Source organism: Brachyistius frenatus, unplaced genomic scaffold (genome assembly GCF_029030835.1).
Source record: "Brachyistius frenatus isolate BFR_SWC_R1_liver_20210118 unplaced genomic scaffold, ASM2903083v1 Contig_78, whole genome shotgun sequence".
Taxonomy (NCBI): domain Eukaryota; kingdom Metazoa; phylum Chordata; class Actinopteri; family Embiotocidae; genus Brachyistius; species Brachyistius frenatus.
This window is the reverse complement of record NW_027210677.1, coordinates 1114105-1134110: the sequence shown is the minus strand read 5'-3', so window position 1 is coordinate 1134110 and position 20006 is coordinate 1114105. Positions and strand designations below refer to the sequence as shown.

General features: G+C 39.3%; 1 protein-coding gene across 2 annotated transcripts; it reads left to right on the top strand.

The window, feature by feature from the left end:
* The first annotated feature begins 4730 nt into the window (after nt 1-4730).
* Nucleotides 4731-19711, top strand: rac3b (Rac family small GTPase 3b). 2 transcript variants are annotated; one of them, XM_069708819.1, is made up of 7 exons: nt 4780-4902; nt 9328-9399; nt 13733-13850; nt 14027-14089; nt 14708-14867; nt 15900-15903; nt 16876-19711. In XM_069708819.1, exons 1-7 carry the CDS (start codon nt 4868-4870, stop codon nt 16937-16939), a joined length of 516 nt encoding a protein of 171 aa, XP_069564920.1. In that variant the 5' UTR covers nt 4780-4867; the 3' UTR covers nt 16940-19711. The 2 variants fall into 2 exon arrangements, with proteins under 2 accessions (XP_069564918.1, XP_069564920.1); XM_069708817.1 differs by lacking the exon at nt 15900-15903 and having other exon boundaries at nt 4731-4902.
* The last annotated feature ends 295 nt before the right edge of the window (nt 19712-20006 follow it).

Sequence of the window (20006 nt, the reverse complement as noted above, 5' to 3'; positions counted from 1 at the left end):
AACTTCCGTTCCAGAGTTTCTGGGACCAACATTCTCCTCTGACACTGAACCACACTTAGAACATGGAAATGTGGTGTGTAGGTCAAATGTGTCAAGAGTTCAAAAAGAAAGATATTCTGGAAAAGCTAGCTAAAGAAATATTCAAGTACAAAGATTACTTAACAGATGCTAACTTCCAATCTCGCATTTGCAATAAGGTAACATTCATTATGGTTGTTTAAAAAGGGCTAGCCAAGTTTTAATACGAGGTAAACTTTTGATGGCTTTTGCATTGCTTATCTCATGTTTTAAAGAAAAGATGTACTATGTTGTATGTTAGCATTGATGTGGTTAATGTTACAGAAGGCTTAAAAACAGATCAAAGACCAGAATTTACTCATTTTATGGGTTTTTCCTCAAGTGCTGATGTGTGATACACATACTAGCTAGCTCTACTGACTGCAAATGTCAGGTTTTATTTATGTATTTTTGTTTTATTTTGTAATACATAACAGAAGGAAATGCATATTTTAAAAACATCACAATAAAGATGGTCTTTTGAGGAGAATCTACCTGTATTTGTTTATTATAAGTAAACAATTTAATAAAAATGAAAGAATGTCAGTTTCATCTTAAGTGAAAATTCTGCTTATATAATACAGAAGATACGATCTCTGTTAATAGTCAAATTTAGGGGGTAAAAAAAACAACATATTAGGTATTGACCTAAATTAAGTCACATTTTGCTTGTGACAAAAGAACATTTATGTACTTAAGATAAAGTTAACTTATAGTTTGTACTGAATCAAAAATTTGACTTGAGAAAAGCTAATACATTTGCTTGTAACAGAATTAGAGTATTTTAATTGGTTTATTCTAAAGTAAAAACTTTACTTCGATGTAATTGTAAATATTTGTTTTTTTCTAAAGTGAAACAATTGAGTTGTAACAAAGTGAAATATGGTCTTTATACTAAATCATAATTTTTACTTTGTATGAAAGTACAATTTTTTGTCTTGGGTAAAATAAATGTTTTTGATTGATATTAAATATTAAATTTAAAAAAATAAAGTTTTAGCAAATCAAATATAATTTAAAAAAAAATTAATTTAGCTGTAACAAATTAGAGCATTTTTTTTTAAGTTGGTCCAAAGTATGATTTTTTTTCAGTGTACAGTGCATCTGGAAAGTATTCACAGCGCTGCACTTTTTCCACATTTTGTTATATTATAGCCTTATTCCAAAATGGATTAAATTAATATTTTCCCTCAAAATTCTACACACAATACCCCATAATGACAATGTGAAATACATTTTTTTGAAATTTTTGCAAATCTATTAAAAATCAAAAATGAAAAAAAAAATCACATGTACATAAGTATTCACATCCTTTGCCATTACACTCAAAATTGAGCTCAGGTGCATCCTGTTTCCACTGATCATCCTTGAGATGTTTCTACAACTTGATTGGAGTCCACCTGGTAAATTCAGTTGATTGGACATGATTTGGAAAGACACACACCGTCTATATAAGGTCCCACAGTTGACAGTGCATGTCAGAGCACAAACCAAGCCATGAAGTCCAAAGAATTGTCTGTAGACCTCTGAGACAGGATTGTATCGAGGAACAGATCTGGGGAAGGGTACAGAAAAAAGTCTGCACCATTGAAGGTCCCAATGAGCACAGTGGCCTCCATCATCCATAAATGGAAGAAGTTTGGAAGCACCAGGACTCTTCCTAGAGTCGGCCGCCCGGCCAAACTGAGCGATCGGGGGAGAAGGGCCTTAGTCAGGGAGGTGACCAAGAACCCGATGGTCACTCTGACAGACCTCCAACGTTGCTCTGTGAAGAGAGGAGAACCTTCCAGAAGGACAACCATCTCTGCAGCACTCCACCAAGCAGGCCTGTATGGTAGAGTAGCCAGACAGAAGACACTCCTCAGTAAAAGGCTCATGACAGCCCACCTGGAGTTTACCAAAAGGCACCTGAAGGACTGTCAGACCATGAGAAACTAAATTCTCTAGTCTGATGAAACAAAGATTGAACTCTTTGGCCTGAATGCCAAGCGTCATGTTTGGAGGAAACCAGGCACCGCTCATCACCTGGCCAATACCATCTCTACGGTGAAGCATGGTGGTGGCAGCATCATGCTGTGGGGATGTTTTTCAGCAGCAGGAACTGGGAGACTAGTCAGGATGGAGGGAAAGATGAATGCAGCAATGTACAGAGACATCCTTGATGAAAACCTTCTCCAGAGCGCTCTGGACCTCAGACTGGGGCGAAGGTTCATCTTCCAACAGGACAACGACCCGAAGCACACAGCCAAGATAACAAAGGAGTGTCTTCAGGACAACTCTGTGAATGTCTTTGAGAGGCCCAGGCAGAGCCCAGACTTGAACCCGATTGAACATCTCTGGAGAGATCTGAAAATGGCTGTGCACCGACGCTCCCCATCCAACCTGATGGAGCTTGAGAGGTCCTGCAAAGAAGAACGGGAGAAACTGCCCAAGAATAGGTGCCAAGCTTATAGCATCATACTCAAAAAGACTTGAGGCTGTAATTTCTGCCAAAGGTGCTTCAACAAAGTATTGAGCAAAGGCTGTGAATACTTATGTACGTGTTATATTTTTGTTCTTTATTTTTAATAGATTTGCAAAACTTTTAAACAAACTATTTTCACTTTGTCATTATGGGAGATTGCGTGTAGAATTTTGAGGAAAAAAATGAATTTAATCTATTTTGGAATAAAGCTGTAACGTAACAAAATGTTTAAAAAGTGAAGCGCTGTGAATACTTTCTGGATGCACTGTATATGCTTCACTACAATACACCTGACATACCTTTCTCTCAAGTTACGAGATGGTTGTGAATATGCATGACTCCCCAGTGGCACAGTCTGTGTTCCCTTCTCAGTAGACCCGAAGATCGGTGATTAAAATCCACTTGTGGATATGTACAACTGGTAAAGATTGTGTGCATGTGGTATATTTTTTGTATGCTTCTTGCGTTCTACTGCTTGCAATTTTCCTGGACCCCGACTATTGCCACTTGCGGCTATATTTATTGTTCTTAATGTGTGATTCATCTGGATTATTCTGTTATTTTATGTGACTCACATTCTCTAGTCTGTGTTTGGAAATAGAGTACCAAAGAATGTTCAGGCCGAATTCTGGGGGTTGCCAAGAAAAGCATACCTTGAAATCTGGTCGGCAGAATCTCACCAAATTTGGACACGTTTGTCGACTGTGGACAAGTATTAACCGGAATTTGAGGTGACATATTGTTTGGTGCATGTGAGCATTGCCTATTCATCATGATGCTCCATCTTATTAATTTGCTTACTTTACTGTGAACTTGAATAAATTAGAGACTTGTTCCTAAGATATATGATCACAATTGGCCAGATGGTGGTGCTATAATTAACAGCCAAAAAGTGATACATTTGTAAACTCTGAAAATATTAATGTTTAACCAGCTAGTTATTGCTTACAGCTTTGGTTTAAGTGAAACAATCAGCTTCCTTCTTTTGAGTGCAACAAAGCTTGAATTTCCATTGCCACTTGCAGCAACTTTTCTGTTGCTGTTTTTATCCGAGTGTTCCAGGTCAGTGAGACTATCACCGCTTTCAAAACTCTCTTTGAAGTGTTCGTTTTTGGTTACACATTAATGATGATTGTATTGTTTCAAATGTTGTATATTTTTTTCCTTTTCAGGGATCAGTGATGGAGCCAGACACTGTACTCATCAAAAATAACATAAAGCTTAACGTAGCAAAGCTGATGAACATCTGAAAGTGTAAGAAGTGCTTTATTATCGTTGATCCTGATGCATATTCCCTCAACAAATTGTTTAAGGCAGTGCAGCATGACAAGAGCATTTACATAGAAAATGAAATTTGGTTTAAATATACCTTAATAATGTATATGACAAACCAGACTGTTGCTTGTCTCCAGTTCTGATGCTAAGTCTGGATATTTGTGATTTTATTTTATTTATTTATTCAACCTTTTTTTCTCTGTTCTGTCAGTAAAATGTGGTCTGAAGGGAATGTCTCAATATTTTTTCTTAATGTGCCATTAATCTGGATTATTCTGTTATTCTATGTAACAGAAAAGGTCAGTATTTAGTGTTGCTGTGGTGTTTGGTGGGGAGGGCGAGGGGTGGTAGTGTATGAGGTCACTCGTCTTGAAATGGCCAAAAATCATCAATTGTCAGGATAGATCACTTACAGTTGAAGCCTGTGACGTTTTAGTTACACTTAACTGTAGCTACACTTTATTAGGTGATGATATAGGTTTATCAAGACTAAACAAGGCTGCAAGTATTTTTAGACTGCCACTATAGGAGAAGCTGTATCATTGTTCTATGAGACACGGATCGAGGAGGGTTGGCTGGTGGTTGAAATGAAGTATGAAGCATAAAAATGGTGAACCCGAGAGGGATGCCAAATCAAAACATAGTTTAATCTCAGGGCACTTTGCACAGTCAGGTTGATGCCTTACAATATTAATGTAGTGGTTGAATTTCCGCTGAACTATTGTGGCATGGCTAGGAGTGATGCATAAACGTAACCTATTAGTAGTAGCAGTAGTGGTTAGTAGTAGTTGTAGTAATAGTAGCTGGAGGACTAAAGCGAAGGCGGAAGTAGCCGAAGTGAAGCCTCTCTTCCTCTGTTAAGGGTTTCCTCTTTTCCGCTCGCTGTCTCTTTAAAAACGCTCGAGCTTTCCGGAGACACTCGGCTCAGTTCGTCATCGACCCCCTTTCACTGCGGCTCCATCGCCGAGCGGATTGGCCCGCTGCTTTTATTCGAGACCTCTTTTGCAAGACTGTCGGATCTATAAAATCATCACCACCGGCTCCCTGAACAGCCCAACAGCTCCTGCACAAATGCAAGCTATCAAATGTGTGGTGGTCGGCGACGGGTAAGCTTGAACGCTCACAGAATCCGAATAACAGCACATTTCTCTCGGGTGATTCGGTGATGCGTCCACGGATGGATGGATGATGGGAGGATGCTATGTTGGGGGGGGGGCTCAGCGATCCCTCGGTCGCCCTGTTTTTTCTGATTGCTGATGCTCGATAGATGTCCACAGTCATCGGCTTTGTGGTTGTATTTGCTCATCGTCGTGCCCCTACCCCCACCCTCCACCCTCCACCCCCTGTGTCCGGTGTAACGGTGGGAACGGAGCGCCTCGTGATGCCTGAACACCTACACGCCTCGTAGGCCACTGGAGGCCGGCCGAGGTGCTGATGTAGGCTGATGTGTGGCTTGTCAGTGGCAAGCAGGCCCTGCTGCTCTAATTCGACTCTTACAGTGTGCCTTTTCTTCCAGCATCCCACCCAGCTGTATACAGACTGAAGTCCAGTAGCAGGAATTCACCGCAAGCTCTGATATCAAGTTCTTAGAAATATTAAGAATAGGGGAAACTAGGCTGCTGCTGCTGCTGGCCATTTGGGTGCCCACATAATGTTGCCTTTGGGTCGTGGTGAGCAAAGATATATAGGCAGGGCAATATCAATGTTACCAATAAGAAAACCAAGACTAGAATTAGACTACATATATAGGGCCTAATTTGCTATATAAATGCAAATAAAAAACACCAATATGTGATCAAAGTCTTAAACTAGGAGATGACCAAAGAGCAGGCTCAACTGGAGGGAACACATTGATGTCTATGTTGATGACCTCTGAAAGTGCTGATGCTGCCTGTGCTGTCAGAAGTACTTGTGTGCTGTTTATCAAGTATTCGGTACCTTAAAAGCTGGTTGACGGTTTTTGGTTCAGGCTGGGTTCTGTCTCTTGACTCTTTGTACCTGCTGGTTGTGTGTGGTTTATTTTTTGTAATTGAAATGTTGGGAGAAGTTTGATGGTCAGTGTCTTCTTGTTTCCTGGTTCCAAATTGACCCTGCATTAAATACAAATACAAGGTATATATACATGCAGAATTAAATATGTTTTCAAGATACTCAAATGCCAGGAATGAACTTGGCATTAAGGAAGGTATTTTAAAGATTTAAAAACAAAACAGAATAAATCCCAGGACAAATGAATTGATATTATTATTCCAACCTGATATGATCACTGCAATAAGACTTTACAATAACTCACCTCTGGCCAAATCCATCCTACATCATCATTAACACTGTTGCACTGTTTTCATTAAATGTTTTATCGTATTCTATTTTATTTGTATATAGTGTGCATTTTTAAATGTTTTATCTATCTATCTATCTATCTATCTATCTATCTATCTATCTATCTATCTATCTATCATATCTATCTATCTATCTATCTATCTATCTATCTATCTATCTATCTATCTATCTATCTATCTATCAGCAAACCTTTATGTTTTACATTTGACCGACTCTAGTTTTTAACCATGTTTCCCGTCCATCAGGTATTTTTTATGTGCTTCAAGAAAAGTAAGCAGCTACCGACATGGATGCAACATTTGCATATTCCTAGATCCACACGTAATGAATGAAGGCAATGATGCAGAATAACTTTAAGTGTTAGGAGACTTTATTTTCTTGGAATTTCTTTTTAATTGTAATGTAAATGTAATTCTGATAAACAGATGAGTATTTTGGGGGTTTTAATTCATGCCAGGTAAGAGACTTTGACAGGCTACCACTTAACCAAGACCTCAAATTCCTTTATCTAAATAAATTGTATAATAATTGTATAATAATAAATTGTATAGTCAATGATAGATCAATTTAAAATGCGTAAAAAAAAAACCATGAAATCAATTATTATGAAAAGATAACATTGCGGTTATCTTCTAAATGACAATTTAGCAATTAAGTCGATGCTACTTTGATTATTCACTTGCCTTCAATAGAAATATCCCTTCTGTTTCAGCCCAGCCAAAAGAAAGCGGTGTTGCACAGCCTGTACGATAGTTTTATTGTCATGTCACATCTGTCACATTCAGAGTCTATGGTACATTTCTTAAGAGTACATGTGCTATGCCCACAACTCATTCCTGTGAATTTATTTTAGAGTGTACATTCTACTCACGAGGCCTGCTCTGTTTTTATTCAGACGGAGTGTGAAGCAGATTCTTTCACCTGATACTGATATTATTTGACCTCTGCTTTTTCGTATACTTCATGCAGGAAAAAGCACTTGTACAGAATTAAAGGGATGATGACTGAATTCCATTTTAGCTGCCTCAGTTTCAGGGCACTGGTGTCGCGCATGCAGGCTCACTAACTGTCACACTGTCACGGCTTACTGCCACACAGAACAAAACCATTGCTAATACAGCAGTGCTTTTCCCACAATAAAAGTCACAAATTTAAATGGCAAAAAAAGCCTCGGCAACAGCTGCACAGACATTAGCTAGAGCTATTTAGCAATCTGTGTTTGTGTTAACTGCTCAGAATCCCCATTTTTTTTTCCTGTTACTTACTTGCAGTCTTTCCATGTTCCTACTTGCTCTAAACATTTGATCTATTGGATCCATTGAGCCTCAAGACATTTTTGAATTTTTAACTCATGTTGAAACACTTGAAAACTAAACCATACTTACTTCATAGCTTCAGTTTGTGCTAACCAGAGTAAATTTGCATCACTTGCATCTTTTAATTAATTTACTGCAAAAGAGCTGCGAGGAGGAGGAGTACGTTTTGGGAGTCCAGGGTTCTGGAAGTAAAAATCAATGCTGATTTTCTGTGTTAAGTTGAAAGACTTCAGGTTTTGGATAGACCTGAAACCCTCCGTGTTTATTTGTCAGTATAAAAGATAACATTCAAAAATATTGTGTTTTTAATTAAAAATCAAAGGACATAAAAATGTAAGACATCAAATTGCAGAGCTAAAAATAGTTTTGTCATGTGCTGTTCTGAGCGTTCAAAATTTTGGTTAGCTCAGATTCTCCATGGCAACAACAACCTGGCTTTTTTGTGTATGTAGAGCTAATTGTCACAAAAACTAATAACAAAACATGGTATATCACAAATGGTATTAATAATAATAACTCAAACTGCTTGCCATAACATATAGCACTGTTATATTATCAAACTCATCAGTTTTGACATTGAGGTATGCTGAGGAGATAATTTATTTTAAAAAAAATTAAAAAAGAAAACAGGACTTTTAAGTTATGTGTTTCAGTCTTAACACACTTTTAGAGAACAGACGATATTAAGTTGCATGATGGGAGTCTTTTTTTTAAGGTTCCATCCAAACAAAGGTACTGAAATCTGGATATCTGTGCCTCCGCAACACCCTATCCCTCAGCTTTATGTAATGTGTGATGTAGCCACCCTCTCCACAACACCCCGGCAGGTCAGAGCAGCAGCTGCAGCAGTCGGCTCATCTCGCTGTGCTTGCAGGACTGAAAGGTTTAGAAGATCTTTTTTACCCTACAGCCGGCAGGCTTTTTACAACACCTTAGCCAGGGGCAGTGGTTCGTGTGTGTTGCTAATCTTCTTCCTCTCCGGTCTCTGCTCCCTCTTCCACATTCCATTGGACTGTGCATGAGCTGTGTTAGGACTTTAAATCTATTTATTTATTTATTTATTGATGGGTTGATCTATCTATCGATCGATCGATCGATCGATCGACCGACCTACCTACCTACCTACCTACCTACCTACCTACCTATCTATCTAAAGCAGGGCCCCTCTTACATGACAATAAGACATGGCTGTGCTGGTCTTCTTATACGAAATGAAAAGATGAAGCACTGCTTTTCAGTATCAGGACTTTAAACTCCCTCCCTCTTGTTGTTTTCTCGTCCTCCTTCTTTGTCCTGCTCTCCGTCCCGACCAGAGAAACTCACTGACCTCAAATCAGTCTCATGGCACTCTCACACATATTGGTACTGTGTGTCACCACTATTTGCTATGAAGACATTCACACAAATTGCTTATTACTTTATGCATGAGCATGCAGGCCAATACCCATCCATTGCCTACACCAATGTAGCATCCTGCAGTTTGTGTCAGAAGGGGGGGGGGAGTGTACTGTACGTGAGCAGAGGAGAATTAGGCTGTGTCTGTGCATGTGTGTGAATGAGATTGTGTGTGTGTGTGTGTGTGTGTGTGTGTGTGTGTGTGTGTGTGTGTGTGTGTGTGTGTGTGTGTGTGTGTGTGTGTGTGTGTGTGTGTGCAGGGGTATGATAGGAGGCTACTGTGTCCCTAGGCAACATGAATGTAGGCCAGTGTCTGTGTGGCACTGTGAAAGGGAGTAGCTGCCCTGCCTTTACGCTTACACATACAGTCGTGCATTCACTTCTATGCACAGTCTATACACATTCCAGTTGAGTATAAATGAGTGTGGGACTGCCGCCTAAATTTGTGCTCATGTGTCCTCTGTTATCTCTCTTCCTTAGGGCCGTGGGTAAGACCTGTCTGCTGATTAGCTACACCACAAATGCCTTCCCTGGTGAATACATCCCCACCGTGTGAGTAAACCACTCGCTGCACACATTCTCACAGTAGGACAAATACCATGATTTAGAGTTGAGCGCTCTGGCAATAAACTGTACCGTGCAAAGGATTCAGTGATTAAAAGTAAAGTGAGGTTACTTTAAGAAAAAAAAAGAAAAAAGAAGCAATAATAAAGTTTTCCTCTGTACACTTGCACATTTGTTTACAGTACTTGGCAGGTATGTTGTTCCAGCACCTTGGAAAACTCCATGTCTTCTTTCTTTTTCATTATCATCCAGACTGAACCCCCATGATGTTGAGATCAGGGCTTTGTGGTGGCCAAACCATCTGTTGTCTATGTTCTTTATGTGGCTCATGATTGTTCTTTATGTCTCTGTGGGCTGGTCATCCTTACTGGGGAATGAACCAATCAGATGCCTCCCTGATGGTGTGGCTAAATGGGTGAAAATGTAAAGCAGGGGTTTTCCCTACATTTGTAACACTTGGGTGCAGCACCAAAGTGTTTTTTTCAGCCACTGTAGCTTCAGTCTAAGCTCTGTTTTACTGACGTTTGGTGATTAATATTATTATGGCAGAGCATTTTCAAATAATTATTGTAATAAGTGCCTAAAAAAATGTGCAGAGTACTGTACACTGAGACAATACACAAATTGGCAACCATGAATGACATTTTGCCACACAGTTCATACAGTGGGGCCTCTCAATGTAAGTACAATTAGGAAATACTAACACTCTAAATCGGGCCATTTTGTATCATGGCTACTTTTGCATCAGACAGAACTTATGAATGCAGGACTTATGGACAGAAATATGTCACAAACTGAATTTGAACCATGTATATTAGAGATTGAATTTCTTTATTCCATAAAAAAAAAAAGAATTTGAATCACATAATTTGAATTTGTATTATTTAACTTGAATCATTGCATTGAGAAACGGAATCTGAATAATTGGAATTGAATGTATTAGTATGAAATTTAATTTATTTCCTCTGAAACCATATTTGATCCTCACTGAAAATTCCCCTCCTGCCACACGTCTACATTAAATTTTCACAAATCAAATTCAGTTCTTGAAATTCAATTTCAGTTTGTTTCTCACACATGAGTCTTTGAGGAAGAGCAACTGAGTGCAGATTCACAGAACTCCTCTTCAAAGCATTGAATTAGAGCAAAAATTCCCTTAGAATATATTTAAACAGGATAATGATAAGACTAACCTTTCCTGGCAGATGGCTGACTTTCACTGGCTGAAAAACTCAACCTCACACAGACTGGGTTTTCTTCCTCAGAGTTAAGTCAAGTGTCGGTCGGCCTTCTTGCTTAAACAGCACTTTTTCTTCATTGCTCAGAGAACGCCAGAATCTTGTCAACCACATAGACGTTTGCTGAAAGCAAGGACAATATTTTTTGGCTCTCGTTTGAATGTGTGGAATTACCAGGCATAACTGTGGCGCTAACAGGGACCCACAGAATGTTGTGATGGTGATCGAACATTCATTTGTCAGACCTACTCATCTTTACATGAATGTGCAAGAATGCACACAATTGATTCAATGGCAGAGCAGTGCTTAAAAACCTATGACAAAAGGTCAGTTGACATAAAATAAAAACAGATTATGCCTTTTGAAATTCATCTAGCTGCGAAACACCATTTCATCAAATTTCACGTACCTCATTTTCAATTTGGCCAGTGTGGACCACTATTTGAACAGCCTATTTAGTCTGCTTGCAAGTAACCAATGCAACATGCAACAGACACTTTGAGTTTGAATCCATGTGTGTTGTGTTTTTGTTTAAAAAAAAAAAAAAGACAAAAAAAAAGGAGTTTTCAGACCAAACGGAACCAATTGGAAACCCGGAAATCTACGTCCCACCTAGCTGTAACCTGACTGCACCACAGGCCTGTCAATCAAATAGACATGCCCCCTTAAAACACTGCTTTTTGAGGCTTATTTTCGTATTAATGACGTGATTATTTTCAGATGAACAGCCAGAACACTGAAGGAGCGACTTTCGCTAACAACACCAAGACAATTAATGGAGAAATTTTATTGACTTAAAATTTTATGAGACTTGTTGAATGGGAGTCTATGGATCCGGAGGCTTTTGGGAGCCGACCTCTAGTGGCACCCGGTGGTATTGCAGCTTCAGGCTCTTCCGCATCAGCCTAATTTTTTAGACACTGAAGTTCTGTCCACTTTTATATACAGTCTATGTTTCAGATGAAAGAAACCTTCTATAGTTCTAAGAACTTTTGGACCAAAAAACCTTTTTGTGTGTGGCCATACTGCAGGAAATGAGGACCATTGAAGCTCTTAGAATGATATTTTGGGGGACATTTTTATCTCCTTGTTTAGGGTAGGTACAACGCTGTTTCCAAAAAGTTAAGATACAGTGTAAAATGTGAGTAAAACCAAAATGTGATGATTTCCAAATGATGTAAACCCATATTTAATTGAAATTAGTTTTATGAAAAATATATGCTTATTTGAAATTTGACACAGCAACATTTAAAAAAAGTTGGGACACGGGCATGTTTACCACTGAATTGCATCACCTCTTCTTTTAACAAAACTCTGGAAACGTTTAGAAACTGAGGAGAACAGCTGCAGGAGATATTAAATTGAAAAATAGGATTTTAGCTGTCTGAGGGTCTTCTTGAGGATTTTCAGAAATAACCAAATGTTTTCAATGAGTGACAGGTTAGGGCTGCAGGCAGGTCAAGTTTAGCACCTTTTCTACAACGGAGCCATGCTGTAGTAATATATGCAGAATGTGGTTTGGCATTGTTTTGCTGAAATAAGCAAGGCCTTCCCTGAAAAAGACATCTGGATGGCAGCATATGTTGCTCCAAAACCTGTTAATATCGTTCAGCATTAATGGTTCCTTCCATGTGCAGTAATGCATCCCTGTACCATCACAGATGCTGACTTTTGAACTGTATGCTGATAATAAGAGGGATGGTTCCAGCCATAGTTTCCAGAAAGGATTTAAAAATTTTGCATTTGTCAGACTACAGGACAGTTTTCCAATTTGCCAGCTTCTCTGGGCCCGAGCTCGTTTAAGATGGACTGAAGTAGTGTTTCTGGATCATGTTTGTTTATTTTTTTTCTTTGCATGGTATAGTTTTAACCTGTATTTGTAGATGCAGAGATAAAACTGTGTTCACTCACAAAGTTCTTCAGAGGTGTTCCTGAGCCCATACAGTGATTTCCACTACAGAATTGTATCTGATTTGAGGGAAGTGTTGCCTGAGGATCCGAAGATTACAGCCATTCAATATTGGTTTTCCGCCTTGTCCCTTACATACAGAGATTTCTCCAGATTCTCTGACTCTTTTAATGATTTAAGGTACCATAGATGATAAAATCACAGAGAAACATTATTCTTAATTGTTACATTATTTGCCCACGCAGTTTTTGGGAGTGGCAAACCCCTTCCCATCTTCACTACTGAGAGACTCTGCCTCTCTGGGATGCTCTATTTATACCCAATCATTTTACTGATTTGTTAGCATTTAACCTAATTAGTTGAGATGTTCCCCTAGGTTTTTTTTTCTTCGCATTACACAACATTTTCAGTCTTTTGTTGACTTTTTTGAAACGTGTTACTGCCATCAAATTGAAGATGAGCATATATTTTTCATTGAACAACCAAATATCTCAGTTTCAACATATGATATGTTGTCTTTGGTCTTTTTACAATTAAATTTTGGTTTATATGTTCGGCAAATCATTACATTCTGTTTTTAGTTACACAAATGTCCTAATTTTTTGGGGAAACAGGGTTGTAAATTTTTAAGCACAAGGGGAACTTTAGTGACATTCATTGATTTGTTGACTATTTTACCTTTTCCATCAATTAGCATATATTGCTCTTTTCAAAAACACCAGACTTCTTTGATAAACATTTTCTAGCAGAACACTGGTCCACCACTTTGATCAGTTAGTTAGTTTGTGTTACTTTGGTGGTGTTTTAACCCATAAATGTGGTTCCAAACAAAATTCTTTCTTTGATGAGCCGCCCCTGGTAAAAGTTTATATTTCCCAAATTTTTAAAAGGTTGCTCCATCTGCAGTGAGATACACTTCATCAACTTTGTTAAGTCAGAATATGCACCTGAGTTCATTTCAAACAATTATTTTGATTTTATTTTTTTATTTTTTATTTTATACACTTTATTAATCCCCGAGGGGAAATTTCTTCTTTTTTCTTATTAGTGTCTTGCTGGAATTTTCTCAAACAAACAACTCTTTCCTATGTGCAGTTGAGTAGAAAATCAGTACTATTCAGTTGTCTGTACCTTTCACTGCTTTTTACTCAGTATAGTGTTCACCTTTCTGCAGCTTTGACAACTACTCTGCCAATGTGATGGTGGATGGGAAACCAGTGAATCTGGGTCTTTGGGATACAGCAGGACAGGAGGACTATGATAGGCTCAGACCATTGTCTTACCCACAGACGGTATACAAACTCCTTTCCCTCACCCGACACACACACACACACACACACACACACACACACACACACACACACACACACACACACACACACACACACACACACACACACACACACACACACACACACACGCACACACACAGATGTCGCTCTCAACTAGCTCTCTGGTTCTCTCCCAGGATGTGTTCTTGATATGCTTCTCCCTGGTCAGTCCGGCCTCCTTTGAGAACGTCCGAGCTAAGGTCAGTACACTGACTGAGCACCCGCCCCCCTCCCTTTTCCCCCCTCCACGCCGAGTCTGACCACAAGGAGGCACATCTATGGCTTCACCTGGCTTATCAACACTGCGGCTCCACCTGTTCAGTCCTCGGCTTAGAATGTTCCGGATTTGAGCTCCCCCGAGGGGAGTTTGGAGTACAAAGACATGTTGTAAGACGAGGACTAAACGAGTGCAAAGACTCTGCCAAGGGAGTGTGACAGCCGACCGTGGTTTGGTCTGCTGAGCATCATGAGACGCTCTCATATGAAATCACACTTTCCAAAAGGTCTAGCCTCCCTCTGTAGAGTCGATTTGTTTCTGGATTAATAGGACTCACTCTTCATGTGATATGATGTGATGGAAGGTTCTTTTGCCTGAGGATGTTTTGTACTGCCGCGCTTCCACTCAGACAGATCTATTTAAAACAAATTTCTCCAAAAGCCGCAACGTACGGAGTCTGTTGAAATTCAGAGTGGACAGGCGCTCGATTATTTGCCTTTGCGTTCAACTAACTGTTCTCTTTCTCCTCTCTCACTGACTTTGTCATTTGGTCATATGTATGCATGTGTGGGGGTGTGTGCGTACGCTTATGATGCTTTAGTGGTACCCTGAGGTGAGACACCATTGCCCCAACACACCCATCATCCTGGTGGGCACCAAGCTGGATCTGCGAGATGACAAAGACACCATTGAGAGGCTTCGAGACAAGAAGCTTTCCCCTATCACCTATCCGCAGGGCCTGGCCATGGCGAGAGAAATTGGTGAGGCTGTGAAGGTTTACTAGAGAGATATTTGTCACCATTTGCAAATGACGAGTAATGTATAAGTACCCTTGTGATAAGTGAGATTAATTATCAAAGAAATTATGTTTCTCAAATCCAGTAGACCAGAGGGATTTAGAGTATTAACCCTTACATATGGAAAGGTTGCCAGAAATTTGCTGCATTCAGTTCGAACATTAAATCACACTAAGTAAACGGCAAATGGTTGCAAAAGCATGGATTTTGCATTTTACATTAAATCTTTTCCACAGTTGTTTTAACCAATGACACTTGTGACAGGAAATAAACTGTTTTTGGATTAAGTGCCTAAAGTACAAAGTGTCACAGAGTCAGGACGTACTTGGCCTAATTTAATTTAGACTGGAAGCAGGGGGAACAGCCTGAGTCTTGTCTAAAGTTAAAAAAAAAATGCAATTCCAGATGCCTCAAGATATCACCAATTAACCCTTTCATGTATAGAGGTCACTACAGTGGACAGCTATTCAAATGTTGTTTTCTTGTATATGCATGGGTTTTGATGGCATAGTTGCACATCAGCCACTACAGTGAACGCTATTGCATCATCCCATACGAGGCTGATGTGCAACTATGCCATCAAAACCCATGCATGTCCAATAAAACAACATTTGAATAGCTGTCCACTGTAGTGACCTCTATACACGAAAGGGTTAATGAATAATAACTTGTATTTTTTTCATCTGTACAAAGACACAAAAATAAAATGTGGTTTTAGTGGGTGCTGGTAACCTACACTGTAGCCAGAGACACTGCACAGAAGATGCTGGATGACTTCTAGCAAGTAACTGAACAAGATACATTAATCTGTAAACTGGAGAGGTGTTGGTTGAGGTGTATTTTAAAACTTAGGACAGAACCAGCCAAATACAAAGTGAAAAGTCGTGCTGCTACTTTTAAAACCATTTCAATAAAACAGATCGATATGATGTGACCTGACCTCCATGCAGCACCACACACAGTCCTCTCCCGTGGAGTGTTTACAGAGGGAGTGAGGGGGGTTGTGTGCGTATAGCCATGCTGTGGAGCCAAGTCAAACCCACCAATAGAAACTCTTGCCACCTCCATCACAATCAGCCCGGACCCTTACTTCCAAAACCAACACCAACACCAACATAACTGTAAGGGAGAATTTATTTGCAATCCACATACATTTATTCTCAGTTAATCTATTTTTACTTACGAATTAGATTTTTGATATAAGTGCTTTGTAGTATTTGCTGTCTTTTATGCTTGCATAAAAAAAAAGACAAAACTACCTTCATATATTTAAGCAAGAGAATCATGGGATAATTTGTCACAATGCCTCAGTCAATACTGAGCACTCTTTTTTACAACATTCAATTAAATTAAATTAAATTAAATTTATATAGCACCAAATCACAACACTGGTTGTTTCATGGCAATTAACACATTAAAGTCCTTCTAGCAGAACATTATAGCATTATACAGAGAAACCCAACAATTCAACAATTCCCACATAAGCTAGAAGGGAAAAACTCCTCTATAAAGGAAAAAAAACTCCAACAGAGGGAAGGAAAAACTCCCTCTTAACAGGAAAAAACCTCCGACAGAACGAGGCTCAGAGGTGGGTGGAGCATCTGCTTTGACCGGTTGGGGTGAGAGGAGAGCATAGAGAGAAAAGGACAGCATAGAGATCCAAAACATAAAGTGTTGGTGGGGCTGTGTTCAACACACCTGGTCAGTTACTGTGTTAAGTAGATGGGTTTGTCAGATGTTCAGACACGGAAAGTAGTGTAATTAAAACAGCCTCCCAGATCCAATGTCGGAAAGGTGTGGGGAGATGAGGTTTTAGACTCCAAGTATTTGAAGTATATGAGGTGCTAAATGTGATGACTTCCTGTATCTGTTTGTTTTGTCTTCAATTAAAACCTTTTGGGCAAACGCTATTCTTGAGCATTAGAAATGTCATTGAAATGTTTCCCATCATGCCTTCTTGCTTGGTCCCCAGGGGCTGTGAAGTACCTGGAGTGCTCCGCGCTGACCCAGCGGGGCCTGAAGACGGTGTTCGATGAGGCCATCCGAGCCGTACTTTGCCCTCCACCAGTGAAGAAGAGGGGGAAGAGATGCACCATGTTCTGAGGAGGAAACACTGCTGTAACACTACACTACATCACCATAAACAACCACTACTTCTCTGAGAGTATGAGAGAGAAAACTAGCGAGATTGAGTGTGCTCTGCTGAGAATGCTTTCTTTATATTGATGTTTTTTTCAAAACTGTACTGGTAACAAGATCAATATTTAATGCAATTTTTTTACCATTGCTGAATAGGGTCATAGGATACTCTGTGAAAGACATTGACTGTCCAACTACTTTGTACTCATAGAAACTCATCATGTTTCCACGAGGGCTGACAAAGGTTTCTAGAACTCGTCTTCATTCTGCAACATCTCCTCTTTCTCAGCCAGTCTTGCTTGAATTAATGCAGCGTTGACGAGATAGTACATGAACTGTGAATACGCCTTTAGGTCTCAAGTTAGCCTCAGCTTTTGATCTGGGATCAGCAGGTTAAAACAAAGTACTATTGCTTGCATCCACAAGATACTGTAAAAATAACTGTAGTGTCAGCCATCATTTCTGTCAGGTGAGCACCGTGCTCACTGAGGTAATCGCTGAGATCCGCGGTGATGTCACAAAGTCAGATGGGTTTAGAAAGACCAGCAGTCAGACGATCTTATAGGTTGGCAGGTTATGTGGTAGTTTGTTTATGGTCGTTTGATTGTGATTTGAAACAACTCAAAACCAATCTTAAATTGGCAAACAAATAGTCCTCAATAGATACCCACAAATTACTTTTTGCCCCTGATCCCACTGGTCAATCATAGCTAGACACTATGTATCTGTGTATAATCACACAGAAAATCTAGGACCAGGTCTTGTTGTCTCTAAAAAAAAAACCTGTAACATTGGACAAAATAAAAAAACAGGGTTTATCTGGAACATAGCAGCTAATTTCTATCCTTAACCTAGCAAGTTAATCTGAGCAGGAGCTAGTATAATGGCGTTGGTGTTTGTATTTTCTTTTCCAATCCCTCATCTCAGCCATTCCTTAAGTACAATATTGTTTAAACCTGCTGGACTGAAGGAAGAGACTCTAAAGCCACACATTTACTTCAGCTTTGGCTTTTGTCATTAAAGCCATGCACAAATCCTTATATCTAAGATATGTTTGAATTTTAAGGTTCATTCTTAACTTATAAATAGTAGTTTGACAAAAAAAACAAATCTCATCAATCACACCTGGTTTTACCAGAGCTTTCAGCCATAGCTTGTTGCCTTCAAAACAAGTTTGCTTCGTTGAAGACTGCGGGTTGTGGCTGAAACCCTGCGATCTGCAAGGTCAAGAATGAATCTTCAAACTCAACTTGTGAATGGTTGTTTCACAACAAAATCTCAATTTGCAAACTATTACATACGATTTCAACCACATCAACAAAAACAGCCAAGATGAACTCTTCTCTCGGTTAAATTTGGGCTGCAGAGGGACACTCTAAGATACGCTTGAAGGCTATGGAGAAAGCTAGTTTGTGGACCTGAGGGCGTTTTACTCACCTAAGCTTCACTAGTGGTGAGGTGTACAGTAGATGGTGTATCCAGTCAGTGCTATCCATTTATGGAGAGAAAAAAATCTGTTCCTTAAACACACTTGTGTTCTTACTTAATCAAGTGTTTTGGAGTAGCTTCATCTAACTGTGAACATGTGACAGACGAGCATGCCAAACATGGGGGCTGTACAACCTTGCTGCCTGAGTTGTGCCTCTGGGGTGGTGGAGCTTGCATGGGTCTTAAAAATATACTGTCTTAATTTCTCCTATTGTTTAGATCTTGTCTCTGTTCCTTTGTGAATGTGTGTGTGCGTGCGTGTGCACGAGTGTGTGTGTGTGTGTGTGTGTGTGTGTGTGTGTGTGTGTGTGTGTGTGTGTGTGTGTGTGTGTGTGTGTGTGTGTCACAGATATGTATACTGCATAAGTGCAGGTGTTTGTGTGTGTGTGGACGAGCACGCATCGGTATCAGTGAGACAGCATTGCTCGACAGTTTGAAGTAGTGCAAAAAGACAGTATTGTTTTCAGCCAAGTTTTTTAGTGTCCAGTTTTTGGTACTATTTCATATTGTATTGTAGTAATACACAAGACTTTTAAACAATCTGTGAACATAAAGAAAGAAAAAAAATGGATATAAGTGACATCTAGTGATGAACAGAATAATCCTTAGAAAAGGAATGCGTTATGAATATCTATCTACATGTATCTGAATATTTAGCTCTAAAAACTAAAACAATTGAAACTAAAGGGATTATAGTTGCTCATGTTGAAGTTAGAAGTGTTGCGCACAGTGTACAATAAAGGGGCCAATCTTTGTGGAGTTTGTCATTGTGGCAAACAGTGCAGATTGCACCTTTATGAAATGCATTTCTGTATGGTTGCAGGCTTGCAGTGTGTCATGTGATGAGATGCAGCACTGCAGTGCACTGTCATGCTGTCTTTGGTTGGCATAGCTGTGTGGTTAAATCATGTTGTGTGGTCCTGCCTAGCTAAGGTGTCGAAATGTAACAAAAACGCAGCAAAAAATTCTTATACTACTATTGCATGGACGTTATCTGGTTATTTGACCCACTGTAATTCTTAGGAGAGGTTGTATGATGAAATGCATTGGGAATGTACGTATGTAATGTAAGATGACTTGTATACTTGTTCCAACTGTTTGTCTTATTTTTTATTACTTCACGTCAGTGTGGTGAAATATTTCTTTTTTTGTATACTAAATACAAATGTATATGTAAGGTACTCTGCTCTCTGTCATGATTTAGTCCTCAGCTATAGTCACAATATTATAAATGTATATCAGTACAGTACTGTTCTCAGTAAAATGATCAGTAAAAACGTTCTCCAAAATTTTGGGGCACATGTTAAGTAAAAGTAAAACCTTAATATACCATATGCAACCTTTAGTTTTGCAGTGTCAAGTCCCTCTCCATCAAGAGAAGAAATATCTGCAACCCTTGGCCTTCTTTATCCTTTTTCTTACCTCAACATCATCTCCAGGACACACTCAAACATTAAGGTAAACAAATAAGAAACT

Bases quoted from the DNA above. Each gene is read 5' to 3' on its own strand.
- rac3b (XM_069708817.1), top strand. From the start codon at position 4,868: ATGCAAGCTATCAAATGTGTGGTGGTCGGCGACGG. The intron at 4,903-9,327 runs GTAAGCTTGAAC...TCTCTTCCTTAG, and splicing joins TGTGTGGTGGTCGGCGACGG to GGCCGTGGGTAAGACCTGTC. The intron at 14,868-16,875 runs GTGAGGCTGTGA...CTTGGTCCCCAG, and splicing joins GGCCATGGCGAGAGAAATTG to GGGCTGTGAAGTACCTGGAG.